Source organism: Siphateles boraxobius, unplaced genomic scaffold (genome assembly GCF_051911475.1).
Source record: "Siphateles boraxobius isolate OS27281-9 unplaced genomic scaffold, OSU_SipBor_1 24, whole genome shotgun sequence".
In the NCBI taxonomy this organism is placed as follows: Eukaryota; Metazoa; Chordata; class Actinopteri; order Cypriniformes; family Leuciscidae; genus Siphateles; species Siphateles boraxobius.
In genome coordinates this window covers 10,321,933-10,341,111 of record NW_027508855.1, presented here as the reverse complement: position 1 = coordinate 10,341,111, position 19,179 = coordinate 10,321,933, and the positions used below count along the sequence as shown (strand labels likewise).

Sequence of the window (19,179 nt, the reverse complement as noted above, 5' to 3'; positions counted from 1 at the left end):
ACTCATTGGTTCTTTGCGGAAGCTCAAACGTGCTGTGAGAATGAATTAACATTAAATTAAATTGAATTAACACGAGAATGAACTTCATTGGTTCTCGCAGGTCAAGCAAACATGCTTGAGCTTCCGTTTAGCATATCTGATGTGGGCATTGGTGAATGTTTAATACAATTTATTTAGACATAATGGCCAGTTATCAGCCATAACGTGAAAATAACAATCGGCTTGTATCGACCAGAATTTTAATATCAGTTCATCCATACCTTTACTGTTTCTGGATATACCCTATAGTATTTCATTCTGTTTATTTGCATAAGCAAATACATTACCCAATGAATCGGTTAAAGGCGACATTAAGCCAGGCTACATTGTCCGATTAGATTGGATTTAATGGTTGAACACCTTGCTGTTCTAACTGAGAGAATCTCATCTCATTATCTAAGAGTTAGCAGTGTTGAACATGATCGGTTTGGGTCACTGTAAAAAGCCCATGGGTCTTTAGAATTTGAATGCTCTTTACAAAGGTTCACTTAAAGTTCACTCCAGTCTTTTCTGCGCCTTAATTGTTTGAGAACACCATTATAGACAAGATCTTTTCCGGAGCTGTTTGTGCGAGGTTGTCCTTCTGGCACGGTAAGACCATCTGATTATCACTTTATGGGGCAAAGGAAATGACTATGAATATACTACAAGCACGTCTCTCCTTGCACACGATCTACCCTGCAAGCATAGCAATGTTGGATGCTTGCAATGATTTATAATGGCAGCGGTTGTAGTTTTTGCCACTTGCTTCTGGTGTAGATTGAGTGTAAAACTGTGATTCACGTTTGTGTAAGCTTCGATTTTATCTGGATTTTAAAGTGTGGTGATTCTGGCGAATTATGAATTTCACAATGGTGAGGTATTGCATTACATATGCTCTGAATTATACCATTTCTGTTTATATTGGGATTGTTTTATATCTGATTTAATTAAAACAGACAAGAGAATGCAAGCAGTGCCTCTGAATTCTCAAGCAAGCCTAATGTTTGACAGAACCATTGCAGCGGCTTGAAAATGAAAAGTGTACTGAGCCAGATGAGGCATGCATGAGACCGACCCCCCCCCCCCCCCTTTAAATTCTTACACCATGCGTTTATCTGTCCACAACCTCTGTGCACTTCACTTTTTTTATTCATTCCTCCCCCTTTTTTCAGTTTTATTCATTTTCAATTTAAAATCTTTTTTTTCTCAATTTCATAAATTCATTCATATTTTCATTTATTTACTACCACTTTAATTAGTACTCCAAACTGAGATAGAATTTAAGAAATAAGAACAGAAAAAAATCTAAGAACTTTTTTTCTTTTCTTTTGAAGTTTCTGTTTTATTCCCCTTTTAAAGTATTGTATCACTTGTTTTGTAGCGATGGACATTAAATGGATTTTATATTGAGTCGTTGAAGTTAGATCCTGCAGTCAGGAGATTATGTAATAACTAAAACAAGTTTTTTGACATTGTAACTGAACTATTCAGAAATAGAGCAATATAATTAATCAAACACAGTATCCCCCAAAGTGGGGGAGGGGTTTGGGGATGCAATAGTTTACTTATTTGATCATTACTTATTTACTTGTTTATTTACTAGTTTTATTATCGTGGGAAATGAGAATCTTTTTCTATTATTTCGAGAACATGATGGAGCAAAGATGGAGTTGGTGACCGAGTTTGATTTCATCCTAGAGGCGATCCCGTGTGTATCATGCAATTTGCAAACTTAGCACGAGAGTTGCGCAGGTAAAGGAGTCTTAGACCACGGTCAATTATTCCCTGTAGGTGAAAGCAGAAACTGACCGAGCTTTTGGCATCTGACGCTGCACAGCGCATTAATTCTCTGACACAACGAGAGCGGAATCTACCTCAGTGCTGATAACGGTATCTAATTTATTGGCTTAATATTTTTCTTGTGGACCATACATTAATGATAGCAAGAATACTGCAGGGGGGCGCGGGAGATCAGCAGGAAAAAGAAAAAAACAGCCGTTGCAAACGGCGTTCAAGTGCGTGAATAGCGGTCCGTGCTTTGCCTTAAATAAAGCAGCATCGAAGGCAATTACACACCTTTCCCCTGCTGTGTGTGTTCTGGTGAAAAGACCAACAAAGAAGCTGTGCTTGATACGTGAGGCGCTGTCAAAAGCAGTTATATATTTGCGCTTTTATATATTGCTCATCCAAAGCATCACTGAAATATTTAAATGTTTTTGCTTGTTTAAATTAAAATTTAAGTTCTATATTATTATTCTCTCTTACTGTTGTATGAAATAATGACATTACAAAGGGAAACTATTGCAGGGGTTTTTCATTGCACGTTAAAAAATATATATATATCTTTCCGTTTTTATTAAAAAGATTTTTTTTAAAATGGTTTTAAAAGGGGGGGGGGGGGTTGTATAACCCTATTATACAAGTTACAAGATAAAGCTTGTTCTTGGTGATATTTGGTTTTGTTTTCTTGTAGCTCTCTGATGATTCATTACATTAGCTGCTTTCATCAACTAAGCAGTAACCAAGAAGAGAAGCGGTCATTCTGTGTCTCAGACTGTTTCTGTACATCCTTATTTGCACAAAAGACAGTTTGTTGAACCTAAAGCTGCTTTTAGAGAAGTTTGATGTGAAGAGACATCTCTGCTGCCCAAACAAACCTTTTCAGTTCCACTTTTGCTCCCTGAGACATTGCAGTCATTTCTGATCTTATGTTACCAGAACTTGTGTCTGGTGTGAGACCTTGGCATCTTATGGGAAATGAGGCAATGAAAGAGGTGGAATGAGGAAACAGCAGCAGTAGAGTTTGTTTGTTGTAAGTGTGGTATTTCGAGCCCTCCAGCTGAATGAACCTGCTGCAGTGCCCTGTGTGAGTCCTTCTGTGGTGTGAGATGTAGCATCATGATAACTGATATAAGGTACTGTAGGCACAGTCACAGAGCAGAGCACAGTCTCTGACTAATGTGTTTGTGTTCGTTCTTCTAAAGGGGTTTAGGAAACATTTTCTGGCTAGTATTGCAAGCATGGCGGCATACATACAGGTAGGGCTGAACGATATTCTGTTTTAGCATCGACATCGCGATGTGCGCATGCGCGATAGTCACATCGCCGGAACGTGCGATGTGAAGAAGGGTAGCACCCATGGATGTATTAAGAGAACGGTAGCACACAGTAAACACAAGTTTGTTGTATGGCTTGTTGCTGGGGTAACATGCACGTTCCGCGTGCCTGCACAGTGATTGGTTCGCTGTGCCACTGCTCACCGCTCACAGCCAACTATCTCTGGCAATCCTGTAGCTAAAAAAGAGCGACGAAGAGGATCCGCTGCAAGAAAAGGATGACTTCTTACCAAAAAGAAAGTCAAAATCAGCTATTTGGGACTATTTCGGCTACAAAAAGGAGGATGTTGACCAAAAACAGGTACTTTGCCTGGAGTGTTATAAAGTTGTGGCCACAAAACTAGGAAACACCACCAATTTGTCTGATCACTTAAGCCCCTTTCACACAGCGCGTTGATCCCGGGAAATTGCCGGGATATTGCCAGAACGCCTTCTGTGTGAACGCAAACACGACCCGGGATTGATCCCGGGATCGATGCCAGGTTGGGGACCTAGTAAGAAATCGCAGCTCATAAGCAAACTATTGACGCTGCTGAGACATTACATGTCACATCGATGTCACGTGTCTTTACGGGATTTTTACGGGTTGTGTGTGAACGCACGCTCTGATTCCGGAAAATCACTGGCAGTGTGAATGAACCAAAATCAAACGAACCCGGGTCAAATCCCGGGTCACTTTATCCATGTATTTTCCGGAATCTCTGTGTGAAAGGGGCTTTAGTGTAATGTTAAATCTGCTGTTTTATTTAAAAATGTGTTCTGCTTTTCTGTTTACAGAAATATGTTCTAATTTTGGAATAAAATATGAAGTGACCTTTTTGTCACTTGTAATGAAGCTTGCTTATTAGTGAAATTAATAATATCATGGAATGGTAATTATTGACTTTAGCCTGGATTGATGGCTCGCAATATCGCAATATATATCGTTGGGAAAAAAATATCGCAATGCATTTTTTTTCCAATATCGTGCAGCCCTACATACAGGTCACCCGAGTTCGAGCTTGGCTTGTCATTTCCTGATCCCAACCCGCTTGTCTTATCATTTCCTGTCTCATCTCTCACTGTCCCAGTGTATAAAAAATTGCACAAAGTTCAAAAATAAAGTATGTAAAAACGGGGTGTATATTTTTTCTTTTTTTAAATTAATTAATATGTTCAAGCATTAAGAATGGTTGGTTACAGGTGGAGTTGACCAAATAAAAAATGAACTATTATCTATTTTTGAAATGCATGTTATTTATCTTATTGCGAACGATTTATCCATCCATATGTATTCTCTAATCATTTAGTCTGCTTAAACCCCTCAAGCTCATGTTCATCTGCCTCCACTTTTCAATGCAAGCCCCGTCTTACATTTTTTCTTATTCCATAATCCATTTCAGGACTTTGAAACAGCATCATCTTTGAAGCAGTGTCCTTTTACATTGGATTGATTCTTTCTGGTCTATGTAGTTATAACAAGAAAGTCATGATGCCTCTTTTTTCCTCTAGTGATTGATAGCATGTTTTTAGGAAGCTGTGGTAAAGTTTTGACATGCAGCGCAGCAGATTAATGTCAGTTATACGAACAGTGGACCTAACAGATAAGGGATAAAAATATTTATATATTAACATATATTAGCAATGCTGTAAGGAAGATAAAGTTGGTATGAAATGGAAGTCGTGATAATCTTTTGTTCCTTATTCTGACGCACGAGTGAAACCGCTTCTCGAATAAGAAAAAATATCCCGTCGAGACTTGATTTAGGTTGTCCCACCCTTGTGCTGGTAAACACATTAGCAGGGAAGAGATGTCCTTAAAATCGGATTAGATTTTTTTGACGTGCACACTGCACGAATATACTAGCCATCATCCTGCCATCGTTTCTTTTCTTGGTTTTAAAAAGCAGACTTAATGGGGTAATTCACCCAAAAATAAAATTCTGTCATCATTTACATCGCCCTAAGGTTGTTCCAAACCCGTATAAATGTCTCTGTTCTGCTGAACACAAGGGAAGATGATGGAAGATGTTGTAAAAAAGAATATGGGTAACCAAACAGTTGATGGGGCCCCATTGACTTCCATGGTATGGAAAGAAAATTGTATGGAAGCAAATGGGGCCCCATCAACTGTTTGGTTACCCATATTCTTTAAAATATCTTGTAAATGATGACAGAATTTTCTTTTTTGGGTAAACTATCCCTTTAATATTTATCTATTTCAGGCCCTGTTCAAGACACAACGAGCACGTGAAAGTTTGCGCCGTGCTGGTTATATTTATCAAGCAATAACACCCCCCCCTTCGCACACCCATAACAACACTTCAACAACAACAACAGCTTGTTCTGAGCGCCGTCCGTCATTGCGGAATTTCTACGTCATTGCACATGCGTAGAAGTTTCCCATTTCAGTTTTCAATCCGATTAAATATCCTTTTGATGGGTCACAGATAAATACGTTTTTAATAAATACGGCAATATTCCATAAACCAGAATTGTAAATTTTGATTCTATGGTGACTTCAATACACCTGGAAAATGTCTTAAGATACTCGTGTTAGGTGAGTGGTGTTGAGAGAGAGAATTTGTAGCTCGTGATTTAGTGTAAAACCTTTTATGCTTTACACTCTATTGTCATCATGAAACCGTTTTCTTTCTTAGTCAAACAGCCACACCCACCAACATGTGACCTGCTTCCTGACATCATTCCCCACTGCTGTTACACCAGCCTCAGGGCACCTTGTCCTCCACACTTCACTACTGACTGCTACAGGAACTAACTGGAATATGCACATGATTGGATTTTGAGATGTTGCCGTTGCACTCGAGTCCAGAGAGAGGAAATGCTGTTTTCAGATAAAAGTTCAGATATAACAATTGATTAAACACAAGGTCAAAACATTTTTTAACAAGTGAAATGTTTGCCTGGATGAATTGTTCATAATAAGATCTATAACATGATCTCTAACATGATTTTAGAATTTGGGTAGGATGAATTTATTTCATGTCGACTAAAAAGAAAAAAAAAATTAATCAAATTTGTTTAATTTTTCACAATATATTTAAACACATCATCCTGCATTAAAGGGTTGGATACATTTTTTTTTTTGTGTGTATGAATGTTTAATTAAAATAAATAGTTGAATCAAAACTAGGGTTTTGTTTTTACAGATTCTGCAACAAGCATTTTCAGGTCTTTTTATCTATTAAAAAAAGGTGAAAATCCACTACTGTTAGCCAGCCAAGTAGTCTGCATGTTCGTGCAAATAATCTCATGGCTAAACATTGGTCTACCATGTAAGATGCTACTAGAATCAAGCACAGTCTTAACTCCTGCCAAAACAAAGATTTATGAAGCCGTTTAATTAAAATGTAGGTCTAAATGTGCTTATTTGGGTGTGAACTACATTAGACTTAAGCACATTGTTATTGATCCCCTGAGCAGCGAGGTTTGTATTTTGCATTTTTCCTTATCTTTTTCATTGACAAATCCAGCCCTAGTGTTTCTCCTGTTTGGGTTGAGCTTCAATTGTTTTTGTTGGGAAATGGCATGAAGTCAGAATGTTCTTGTTATTCAGGTTTGTTTGAGAATTAAAGCAAGACAAGCCTAAACATTGTATAGAAACCAATGTGATGTGTTGACGCTTATGTGGAGTTTCTGTGTGAAATAGGGTGAGTAATGTACTCTGAGTGAGGATTTGTCCTAGCTTTTTCCACATTCGGGATAGTGAACCCATCTGGTATGTGTGATGTCAAATCGAGCTTGTCACACTCTAAACTCACTTTGATTTTTCAGCAGCATTTTTTTAGATGGATTTCATCATTATTCTTTATGCCAAACACTTTTAAATCATTTTAATATGTCATTTTGAAGTGCCACTGTTCTGCTCAGGTAATTATTCACTTTTAGTGCAAACGCTGCAGAACTTGTCATGTTTTAGGATTATATTAAAACTAGCCAGTGGATTTAAGACACTGTTCAAACAGTGTAAAACTGACATTTACACTGACATCTACTTTTCATTAACAAATGTTAGTATGAATGGCATCTTAACCAGTTAGGGTTACAGATGGTGTTTCCTGTACATGGCTCATATCTGTTCAGGGAAAGCACTGAAGCGTTCAGGTCATGTGATTGCTTTATTCATCATTCTTGTCATGTTCTTCTCTGCAGATATGTTCAGACGGGTCGTACGACAGAGTAAGTTCCGGCATGTGTTCGGCCAGGCGGTGAAGAATGACCAGTGCTACGATGACATCAGGGTGTCCCGGGTCACGTGGGACAGCGCCTTCTGCGCAGTTAACCCCAAATTTGTTGCCATAATCGTGGAAGCCAGCGGAGGTGGTGCATTTATGGTCTTGCCTCTTCATAAGGTGAGAGATCTGTAAAACTACACTGTGCTTAAAGGAAATCATTGATTCTATATCCATTGCATTTTATATTCATTTGTTTTAGATGTCTAGTCAAAATCTAGTTTGTTGACCAAACTATAAGATGAGAGAAACGGGTGATGGGATATTTTTTTTGTCATAATACTATGTTCTTTCTAGATTTTTAGTCCTGTCAAGATGTGTTGATGTACACAACCGTTGAAATGTTTGGGGTCTGTAAGATATATATATATATTTTTTTTCTCTCTCTTTTTTTTTTAAACTGTCCTATGTTTATTTGATAAACAAAAACAGTAAAGACCATAATATTCTTAGTATTATTAAAATTTTTAAATAACTGTTTTCTATTTAAATATTCTTTATTCCAATAATGGCAAATCTGAATTTTCAGCAGCCATTACTCATGTCTTTAGTGTCACATGATCCATAAGAAATCATTTTATTGTGCTGATTTAGCGCTCAAGAAACAATTTTTTTTTTAACAATTCAAAACATTTACTTCAAAGTAATGATTTCTTTAAAAAAAATTTACTGACCCAAAACTTTTGAACTGTAATGTACATTTTCAATTTCCACACAACTGCTGTGATATCTCACTCCACATAGCTGTATTTGAATCATCAAATATTTTCTGTTTGGCTGTGATGTTTTTAGTAGTTTGCATTTAGCGAGGATACAAAATGTACTTCACATATTTTGTGTAAGCCTTGAATGGTTTATAGGAAAAGTTGGTTATTTGAAGTGTCCAAGGATGGATGTTTAGTTTAGTTTAATATTTAATGACCAAATCTGTACATTTTAATATGTTTCTTTGATCTTTATGGAGTTCAGATTCTGTATGGAAATATTAGATTTTGACTTCTATCTGAAGCTTTTTAAAGGATTAGTTTAACTTGTATTGAAAAATGATGTTACTATTTACTCATGCCATTCCAAACCTGAATGCTGATATTTTTTGTGTCAATGTGCTTCACAAGTTTTAAAGGAACTTTACACTTCTCTCTTCCATATAATGACAGTTCATAATGATCAAGGAGCTTGTCAAGTTCCAAAAAGGGCACAAAAAAGGCAAAAACTTAAGTATCGGATTGTGAGAACATCTTATGAGTCTGTAATTTTCAGCAAACCATTTGATTCGGTCTAAAATTCATATGGATTTGTTCACAAATCTGCCTGATTTCTTGGTTTTCACTTGAAAGAGGTTACCAGCGAATAATATAAACTAAAATTTTAGTCTGTTTCTCACAGAACGATTCACTTTTATGGTTCTTTTATACTCCCTTTTGAGGCTTGACAAGACTTGGTCACTTTGAATTGTTGTTTTAGGCATAAAAAAAAATTTTGTTTGGTTCCGGTTTCCGACCGACCCTGTCAATTTATGTGCGACCCAAATTTATTTTATGAGCTTGGGAAAGAAATAATACAAATTAAATAAATACACAAATAAAAAACTTTGAGGCGAACTATAATTTATGTTTTTGTACAGCACCGTATTTGTATAGCATGTTGTCCTCCAGCAATGCTAACAAACGAGGCAGCCACGGGCGTTCACACATCGTTGTTGTCATGTAGATGCACTGCTGCGCTTGTGACAGGGCGCATGAACTGAACGAGCAAAGATAGAGAGAGCCCCGTCGCGCGCGCGCTCTCTCTGCGGAGCCAGGCGAAAGTATAGGCTTCACCGTCTCAAAACTAAGCACTGTCTTGCTCTCTCTCCCTCGCACATATTAATGAAAATAAATCGACACGATGGCAAGGTCGGAAGACTAAAGTTTAATGTGGAGCATTCGGAGATTTATTTTTTCCTGAATTACCGCTGGGTGGGAATTGTGCTAAAATACGTTGCCTTATCTTCTCTGAAAAGCGTTCCACACATTCAGCTGACATATAAACCACACTTTAAATAAACGAAAAAACTATCCAGTGATGAAATGTTTTCTGTGATGACACAAATCTTGTGGTATGTCCTAACCGCCGGGATAATCACACAACGCGCACACGTCCGATAATGACACGTCTAATTCGCGAACTAATGACTCATTTGAACCGATTCGTTTTAATGAATGGTTAAAACAACTGATCTTTCCAACACTGAACTCACGAGACGTCTGAATCGGTGTATAACTAATCGGTAACACTTTACAATAAGGCAACCCCGATTGCCCCCGCGCACACATTTAAAATCAGCGTGTGTGTGTGTGTAACATGCTGGGACACACAAGGTGGTAGAGTACATGTACATGTAGGCTATGTTATGAAAAAATAGAGTAGCTTATCAATCGCTACTGTAAATAAAAAAATAATAATAATAATTTCGTATTATTCCTTCCTATCCCTTGCTGCCACTAAAAAAAAAAGTCCCTACTGACCCATGACCTCAACTGACAACCAACCGGAACCAAACTTTTTTTTTTTAAGCCTTATGGAAAAAATGAGGGAGAAGATTCATCAATTTTTTCTTTTTTTGTTCTAAGGGATTAAAAGCAGCATCCAGCTTTGAAACTACATGAAGTAAATATTTCAGGTGAACTATTTCTTTAAAGTTTGAGAAGAAAATTGAATCAGCAGAGAAGTCTTAGACCTACAGCTGAGGAGATGATGACCTAACTATGGAGAAAGAGCCAAGTGACAAAATGGTTTTGCGGTCTGATAATTTGATCTAAGGTGGGAGTGTGGAGTTGCTCCCTCCACTTAATCCTGCTTGAACTACAGCTGTGTCACGCTTATGGTCTTTGTCCATGTTTGAATGTACACACTTAATTACAACGTTGCATCTCTACAAACGGATGCGATTATGATAGGTGTGATTCATTAGACTTCTGCCTTGTTCTGTTTCTGTCAGAGCTGTTAGGAGTGGAGGATACACTGCTGGATGTCTTTGAGATGGGGTTGATTATTTCGGGAGTTTTCCCTAAACTAAAACCAACCTTGTTAACCGATCATTAACCCTTAACCGACAAGATTGTTAAATTAGAATTAAATTAAATGATATATATGAAATGAATGTTTCATTTAAATAACAGCTTAAAGGCACTCTGTAATTTTCGCCGCTAGAGGTCGCTTATTCAAAACAAAGGCGTAGCTTGATGATGCCGTGATTTAGTGGAAACTTTGGAGTTGTTGTCTTTACCTCTACTGCCTGTGGAAAAGAATCCGACGGGACTCGGGCAGAAATCATGTTCATGGATGAGCTAATGCATTAAGGATTTATTAATGCGTATGCATATGTGTGGTAACGCAAATGTGTTAAGTTGTTATAATGCTACTCAGTGCGTTTGCTACTATGAGATGCTTGTTGCACACTGCAGTAAGCTAGATCGATATTAAGCATGGTAAAAATGGTATTTGCGGTAATCAAGAAAATGAGATTTAAACATTAAGACTAACTGTGTTGAGCTATATAACAATGATTAGTTTTCTGTCGATTAATGTGTCCAAACAGTTGCTCACCTGTCTAATAAAACGCATAATATATTAAAGTGTTTCCATAGTTTCTACAAAATAAAACCGGAAATCGAGGGTAACGCGGGTAGGGTGTCATTTATAGGCAAAGTTCATTGACAGGAATTGTGTGTGTACATAAATAAAGTACTTACTCTTTTCAGTATGACCATAAAGTGAGTATTTTTAAGTTGTTTTAAGGAAACGATGTTGAATGAGTGAGGTTGTCTTTGTGAGCCCAACGCTTGTTTCTGTTTCACTTTAATTTTGGCTGGACTTTGTATTGCCACTTTTATGTTTCATTCTTGTTCTGAATACAGTTAAATTTAAAAGATTTGTTGTGGAGTGAGAGGAACTAAAATAGCCTAAAGCTATGTTTATAGTGTTTATAATGTTTGTAAACATTTCGCTTTAGTTACTGGTATTTTACATGAATGTAAAATACAATGCAACTTATATGCAAATTTAATTTTAAATTTTTTTTCAAAAATTTAATTAGAGAGCGAGAGAGTTTTTTTTTCTTTTTTTATCATGTAGCAAGTGTTTAAATAAAAAAAAATTGAACTTTTTTTAACCGTTTATTAGATAGTATTATTCGGTCAAAATTGTTTCTGTCGGTTAATGGTTAACCAGTTAGTAATGAGAATCCATACTTTGAGATGATGGTGAGCATGTTCTGCCCATGTTATTCTGAAACATACTTATTTTACGTACTTGCAACAACAGTTTAGATGTTTAAAATCACAAATTATCTAGACCACATAATCTAGACCTGTTCCCTTACTTTACTGTGTTAATGATTTGTTGTCATTTTCATCAATAACACAAAAAGTGTCAACATTGCTACAACAGTATTAACAATTGCAGCCAAGACTTTACCGTTGCCCTCAACGTTGCCCTCAATTGGTGCTTCCCAATGATGTTAAGATATCATCTTGTCTAATGGCTTTCTGAGTTCAGATGTGGTGACACAAGTCGAATTTGTGAGCTGGATCTGCAGCGGTCTGTCATTTGATATGTGTGATGAAGATCTTGGGCCTATAGGGATTTTGTTACCTCGGAACTTAATGCACTATTCTCTCTAACCTTCTGTCACTGACTACCACCCTCTGCTTGTGTTACCAAACCAGAGATTTTGCTTTATCGAGATGAAGCTTGTTACCAAGCCAGAGATTTTGCTTCATCGGGATGAAGCTTGTCACCTAGTCTGTTATGTTCTTGGTTTAGTGGTTTAGTATTCGTGTTTTTAGTGCGTCTGCATGTTCGTGCATGTTGAATGTGTGGTTGACTCTCAGATTTTTCCAGATAGTTTGAAGGAGTGGCCTTCATTTCCCCATTTCTTTAACTTTGTACTGATTTCCAGTTCTGTGTAGAGAAAGACAAATAATTGGTTTGACTGAAATACTTATATTTAAAAGTGATATTTATACTTTTCAACCTTTTTATCAGGTCTACTGATAATAGCACCAGTTGGTGGGTCTCTACAGTCATTAACCGTAGTTAATGTTTCTGTACACAAAGAAAATCTGGTGTCTATAATGGAATCTAGTCATTATCTTAACCTGCAAGTACTCACTTCCTGTGAGAATAATATTTCGTAAGAATGGGCTGTAAACCCTACTTTGGTTTTGAAGGGATAGTTCACCCAAAAATAAACATAATTTACTAACCCTAATGAGTAAAGAAAGATGATATTTCCCAGAAGAAGATATTTTAAAGAAACTTTAAACAAACATTTTTTTTTATTATTGACTGGCATTTTATGGACAAAAAACCCCAGACATTTCTCAAAATATTTTTATGTTCCACATAAGCCAGGTTTTTACAAAAAATGTTTTGTTGAATCCTTTCAGACTTCATTATTAGTTTTGTAGATAGCCATCTGTAGAAAGTGTTGGATTTGTATATCTCATGGTGTCATTTGCCACATCTCAGATTGCTGTGGTAATACTGGTTAGATTAGCACGACAACCCAGAGTAGTGGTGTTGACAAGCGGAACAGCGTTCTGTAATCGGAGAGCGCTCAGACATGACTGTGACATCCAAACCTCTTTGGGCTCTCGCCTGGATCCCGAAGCCTGTCATCAGCGTCACACGCGAACACTCGCGCCCGCTCGTAAATGATGTCTCTCACAGGCTCTCAGCTGCCTGGCCAGACGAGCTCAGTTACAACCAACTCTTTTAATTATCTTGTGTTATTTACATCATTAGTTTCAATGTCGGTTCCTACAGGCTGCTTTCCCAGAGCCCTGGTTTCAGGTCAGCTTAAAAAGTGAAGGATTACACCAGTACAAATCCTTTGTCATTCTGACCATAATGTTCAGAGTCCGACACAATGCAAGTGTGTGGGAAATGTATTAATCTGTGAAAAAAAAAAAAAAAAAACATGTTCTCACTGTTGTGTTTTCTCTGAGCAGATTGCATGATCCATCTGTCTGTTTCTTTGACATAGGACTCAAATGAGCTGGGACTAAACATTTTTGCTGAAACTTTAAGGTTTTTGTGAAGGAATCTGAATGTCAGTGCTTTTGCAGTCTATATGTTTACACAGTTTTGCTTAGATATTGTCAGCAAAGTATTTTTAGACAAGTTCAGACTTCCAAACTTGCAGTATATGGCATCAGTGGGTTTGTGAGTGAGTGCGGCTTGTCATAGCGTGCTTTTTGTAGTTTTTTTTTAATACATTTAGCCTCCAAAAAAAAGTCTCACTTCAGTTTAGCACGTGCATTTTGTGTGTGTCTGTGTTGTGTTCTGCCTGCTGTCCTTCTGCTTTGCACCCCTCCCTAACTATCCAGTCGGATTCAGTGCAGCACTGCATCTGTCTATGGTCCGTCTTCCCGGGACACCCCATTCCCAGCAGCCCCCTGCAATCAGACAGCTGGCTCTGGGGGAGCTATTGTTCTTGTGTGTATGCCAGGTCCTGCACAGCTCTTTGTTTCCCAAAAAATCTGTATGGGAACTCTTCATCCTCACTTGATTCCCTAAAATCCTCAGAACTATTCTTCCGTTTCCCAGTAAGGAGCAATGGGAGCTGTTTGGTTGAGTGTTCAAAGCTCTTGATGTGTAAGCGGCCAGGCTGATGGAGTTTCAGTATCACTCCACCTCATGTCTTTACAAACCTGAATGACTTTCTTCCTCCTTCTGCGGAACATAAAAGAAGATATTTTGAGAAATGTCTCAGTGTTTTCAAGTAATACAGGTTTGGGACGACAGGAGGGCGAGTGATGATAAGGGTAGTGTGATAGACTTGTATATCAGCAGGTCCCATGACAAAATGAGAGTGGTTGGCAGTGTACAGACTCATTGAGTTGGCCTGCTTTCATCAGGGAACATGGGACAGCATTCCTGTCGTCCTCCTTAATATTAGATTTTTATATATATTGGTAACGTTCGATATTGGTCATTTCGTCAACATGTTCATGTCTCCTTTAAATTATCTTTGCCATCATCTTACACTCATTTAAAATTAACATTTAAAACACTAATTTCATAACCTTTAGCAAATTCAATTTTCATATTTTACATTATGATGTTGTGATACTTAAATTTAAGTAATGAAAGTTATAAAAATGATTCATTTTAATACAGGCCATTTGTTATTTTCTTACCAACTAGAAAATGTATTTATTTATTTATTTATAATTTTGAATTGTGGATTTTTGTATTTGTTTACAAATACTTTGTTAATTTTAGTAAGTACATTTTAAGTGTTTGTTTAATCTTAGACATTGCTTGCCTGCTCTGTGCTCAGATACTCCTTTTTGATTTACTCCTTGATAGACTGAGCTGCCTTCTATATATACCTGACGTGGCATGTCATGACTAGATGCCCTGCTCCTAAGTTAAGGCATTTGTATGTATTCGAGTATGTTTTGCCATAAGGAGTAATGGTGTTCTGTTGTAAGGTCTTTTGAGTCTGGGGGGAGTTTCAGCTGGATTGTGGCTAGATTCTATGTGTGGGAGGCAGATCAGCATGACTCAGACTCTTATTGTCTTTCCCTTCAAAAGACCATCAGGTGTCTAACTACTCACATGCTGTCTGTCTCTCTCTCAGGCCGCCATTGTAAATAAGAACTTGTTCTTAATGACTTGCCTGTAAAAATAAAGGTAAAAAAAAACACCCTATCCCCCTTCACTCGGCTGTATACTCTCATTAACATATGAAGGAAGTGCTAGGAAACGGATGGCTGTAGCCTTCTGCAGGCCTTGCATTCCTACTTTTCATTCATCCCTTCTCTCTGACCACCTCTAATAGGTTATAGCACGAAATATGAACCATCCTGCTGGAAACTGCCGTTTACCCTTATGCCGCCAGCCTTTGTTATGATATTAGTAACAATTTACCTTTAGAGCTCAAATCCTAAAGTGACAAGGAAGCAGACTTTTATAGGGTGTATTAAGTGACTAGTTTTCACTTTGAAACTTAATATCTGGCCATTTGATTCAGTCTTCTGTCATTTCTGCTTGTAGGAATGTTTCGAGTTCAGCGTTTGTGGAGTTTTTTTAATTTAATAAAATGACCAATGGCAACCCTCTATGGACACTGAAGCTTGAGTCGCCATTGGCCAGTAATTTTATTTTATTTTTTTATTTTACTCGCCAGAATTTTCATGGAATGCAAGAACAATGCAAATATAAAAAAACTACATAAATATAAAATATAAACTTCAAACACTATTAAAATCAATGAAACAGTCTGTAATAAAATAAGAACAAATTATCAAACTAGAAGCAATAGCACAAATAAACAATTAGGGGTGTAACGATACACAAAACTGACGGTTCGGTTCTTCCCACGGTTTTGACCTCTCGGTTCGGTGGGGTGGGGTTTAGAAAGCTAAAATTGCTTTTTTTGTTTTTTTTAAACAGTGCTTTAATGAAAAAAAATTGTTTTTGTCTTCAAATTAATTCAATTACAATTAAACGTTTCGGATTAAAACACAAGGATTAAAAAAAAAAGATCTGCTAATGCTGTAAACTATATAGAGAGCCCGCACGTTACTATAACATTAAGGTTAACAGAGCCTAGACTTTTAGCCTAAATTCAGATGTTATTTATTTTTTAGATCTAATAATCAACACCCAACACATTGTATGAAAACATGTAAACTGAACATGAGGCAGTTTTTGCATTAACTTGTATTTTTACTCTAATTCGTTATTGAAATAAAATAATTTACACAGTTGCTGTCATTTTCATGAAAGATATTTGAAACATGCATTAAATAATCAAGATATCGTTAACAGGTTAAGTAAAATATAGCCTAATAGTGCATTTATTTAGTGCAAGAGTTAATTTGGATGACTTCCCTGCTGAGGTAAATATAATGCTATGTGAAAAACTAGGCTGTTTTATTGACGTCTTTACGCTGCTGAAACACAGATTGAGCGATTACATGAGTGGTGATGCCTTTCAGTAAGTATACTATATCTTTCAACATACCTTCAGGTGTCCGTTCATGTTTATTCTGTAACTGAGGAAGTGATGATCGTGTTTACTCGCGCTGCCGCTTGAAATGAGGCGCTAGTACAGCGATCTGTCACGCCACATCAAAGAGCGCCAAAACGCCATTTATTGTTTGAATTTCGTGATCAAATAGACAGAATTTTAAAGATTACACCTTGCTTATTATCGAAAGTAACAAAACATGGGGCTTGCTATTATATGGTGTTAATGGTGGTTAGGCTACGAAACTGACTTCGTTGTGTACACAAGACATAAGGTCCAGTGAGCCAGGGCTGGGCGGGGTAGCAGGGGGCGGGGCGTGTTCGGGACGCCATGAGAGAATCGCGGTTCTATATCGAGGTTTTTCGGTTCGGTTTGAATATCGTTAGGCTACACCCCTATAAACAACTGAACAAAGATCCAAATTAAATTAACATTGCTTTTCAGGATTTTCAGGTAGATCTAACAGTAGTCAATTTCTGTACATTTAATCATAATCTAATCTAATCTGTATCTAACTAAAGTAATCAAATGTGAAATAACACTGCATAGTCTCCACTGCATACATATAGATGAATCCTAATTAAAGTTACAAAAGTTATTCAGTCAAGACAATTGACCCTTCGCTAAGCCACGCCCGAAAACCGCCACTGGCCAATTGTGTCTTAGCAACCGAAGCGTGCCGAAACATGCCGAAGCGTTGTGCGTATGGATTGTGCTAATCTGATACCCGGTATCCTAAAAGTTTGGAAGGGGGAGTGTAATTTTTTTCCTTCCCGAAAATCTAAAAGCCAAGGTGAGAAAGGATGTGCGTGGATCAAGCAGTGTGGGAGACCCCAATCACAACTAAGTGTCGACAGGATTGACAAAAACACATATTGCTTGGAAGTTGGAAGTAATGACGGTTCTTTGTTAATAATGCACATTTTTTAACGTAAAATAAAACGTTTAAAGACAAGAGGGAGGCTCACTGACATACTTTAAAATATATTTCAGCATTTTGTTAATCGACGGCCTACTACTAACGCTAACCCTGACCGAGTAACTTTAACCCAATCAGATCGCGGCTCTCCCGGTGTTAGTGTTATTCCACAAGATTTATGGATCAACTGTTTGATTTATAATTATTAGATTAGTTTCACATTTCACTTACCCTGCTGTGCACGAACATAGCTGTTCCTCGATTTGTGTGTTTCCCATGTCAATGGTCAGCGGATGAGGCGGCGGCTGCTGCGACTATAGGCTTTAGCTTCAATTTTTATTAAATTATTCTCTAATCGGTTGCATATTATGTCGTGGATATATCCCTCAAATGCATACTGCAGTCCCTTTTGTCTTGCTCTCTCAGATATTTCACATGTTCGCCAAAAATTACTAATTATCTCATTAGGAATGTCTGACACCGGTGCACACACACTGTAATAGATGTGCTAGATGCGAAAGCTTGACCGGCGTGGCAACAGTAACTAAGGAGGGCGGGGCTTAGCGAAGGGTCAATTGTCTTGTCTGTTGTCAAAGTCTGTTGTTTGATTAACAATAAAAACAGCAGCAGGAATATTAGGCTGCTGTCACTTTATGGTATAATTCACAGGTCCAATACACTGATTCTGTACATGTGTTTTATTTCTCGACTGTTTACGTTCATTTAACGCATAACAGACTATATGTTTACTAGGATACTCACCAAGATGGTAATTTTGGTAATTTTGAATCTGTACTGAAATAGTTTTATATCGTTAGTCACCCAAGGCTGTTTGTTACTTAAGTTATTGATTTTGTATCATATTGAAGCCAAAATATTTCATATTGATCCAACCATATGTTGGACATATTTGTTGGGTTTCCTGCCTCTGAACTGGGCCCATGTGCATGCGTCACTTCCCAGAAAAGAGGAAAAGCAGGAGAATAAGAGCACCAAAGATGAGGAAAGAGAGAAACAGGATAAAGGGGGCACACACAAAGGAAGTGAGAGTTCAGTGGCTTTACTTCAAAGTCCACCTCCACATATTCTGTGCAGCCACAACGACAGATGTAACTTAAATTGTGTGTGTGTAGCCATGGATGTGTCATTCTGATTCCCAGTCTGTATTCCAGGAGCCCCCTGCTGCTCCTGCTGCACTGACTGAGCCCTGGCAGCTACTGACTGCAGATTTTACCTTATATGGTCATCCTCAGCGTCCCGCCTGTCAACCTTCCAGACCCATTTCCTCTTTCCTCTCTATTGGCTAAAGCACAGTGCTTGCGCCCAATAGAGGCTTTGATAGACGCATAGAAGAAAAGGGGGCAGTGTGAAGGGAATTGTTTGGTTAATGTGTAAAGTCCATTGTGGCCATTTATTATGTTTCTTTTCATTGTTATAATTTATAATCATTTATTATATTTATATACTGTTATAAATAGTATATTTTTTTTATAATATAATAATAATAATTATTATTATTATTATTATTATTATAAATGTATTACTATTATTATTATAAATGTATAACTTATTTCATTTTACTTTATAATTTAAGTGATTCATCCAGAAGTTATTTTATTGGGTTTACAGTATTTGACAATTTTTTGTGTGTTAATTAACCCTCTGGGGTCTGAGGTGTTTTCTGGGTCCTGGAGGTGTTCTGACACGCTCTGACACTTGTGCATCCAGATGGGATGTCACTACAGTATAGAAGTCACCGTCACTTCTTGCATGAATTTAATAATCAGAATAATTTTTAATAATATAATAAATACAATATCATAACCATAATAAATATAAATATATAATTTAATTTGATTTAAT

The 19,179-nt window shown here is 37.3% G+C and overlaps 1 protein-coding gene across 5 annotated transcripts in view; it reads left to right on the top strand.

The window, feature by feature from the left end:
* coro1ca (coronin, actin binding protein, 1Ca) overlaps positions 1-19,179 on the top strand; it is a 59,132-nt gene that overhangs the window by 19,251 nt on the left and 20,702 nt on the right. For all 5 annotated transcript variants that reach the window (XM_077241392.1, XM_077241395.1, XM_077241393.1 and 2 more), the window contains one exon: positions 7,290-7,489. In XM_077241392.1, coding sequence (XP_077097507.1) covers positions 7,290-7,489 — 200 coding nt within the window. The remainder of the gene's footprint in view (positions 1-7,289; positions 7,490-19,179) is intronic.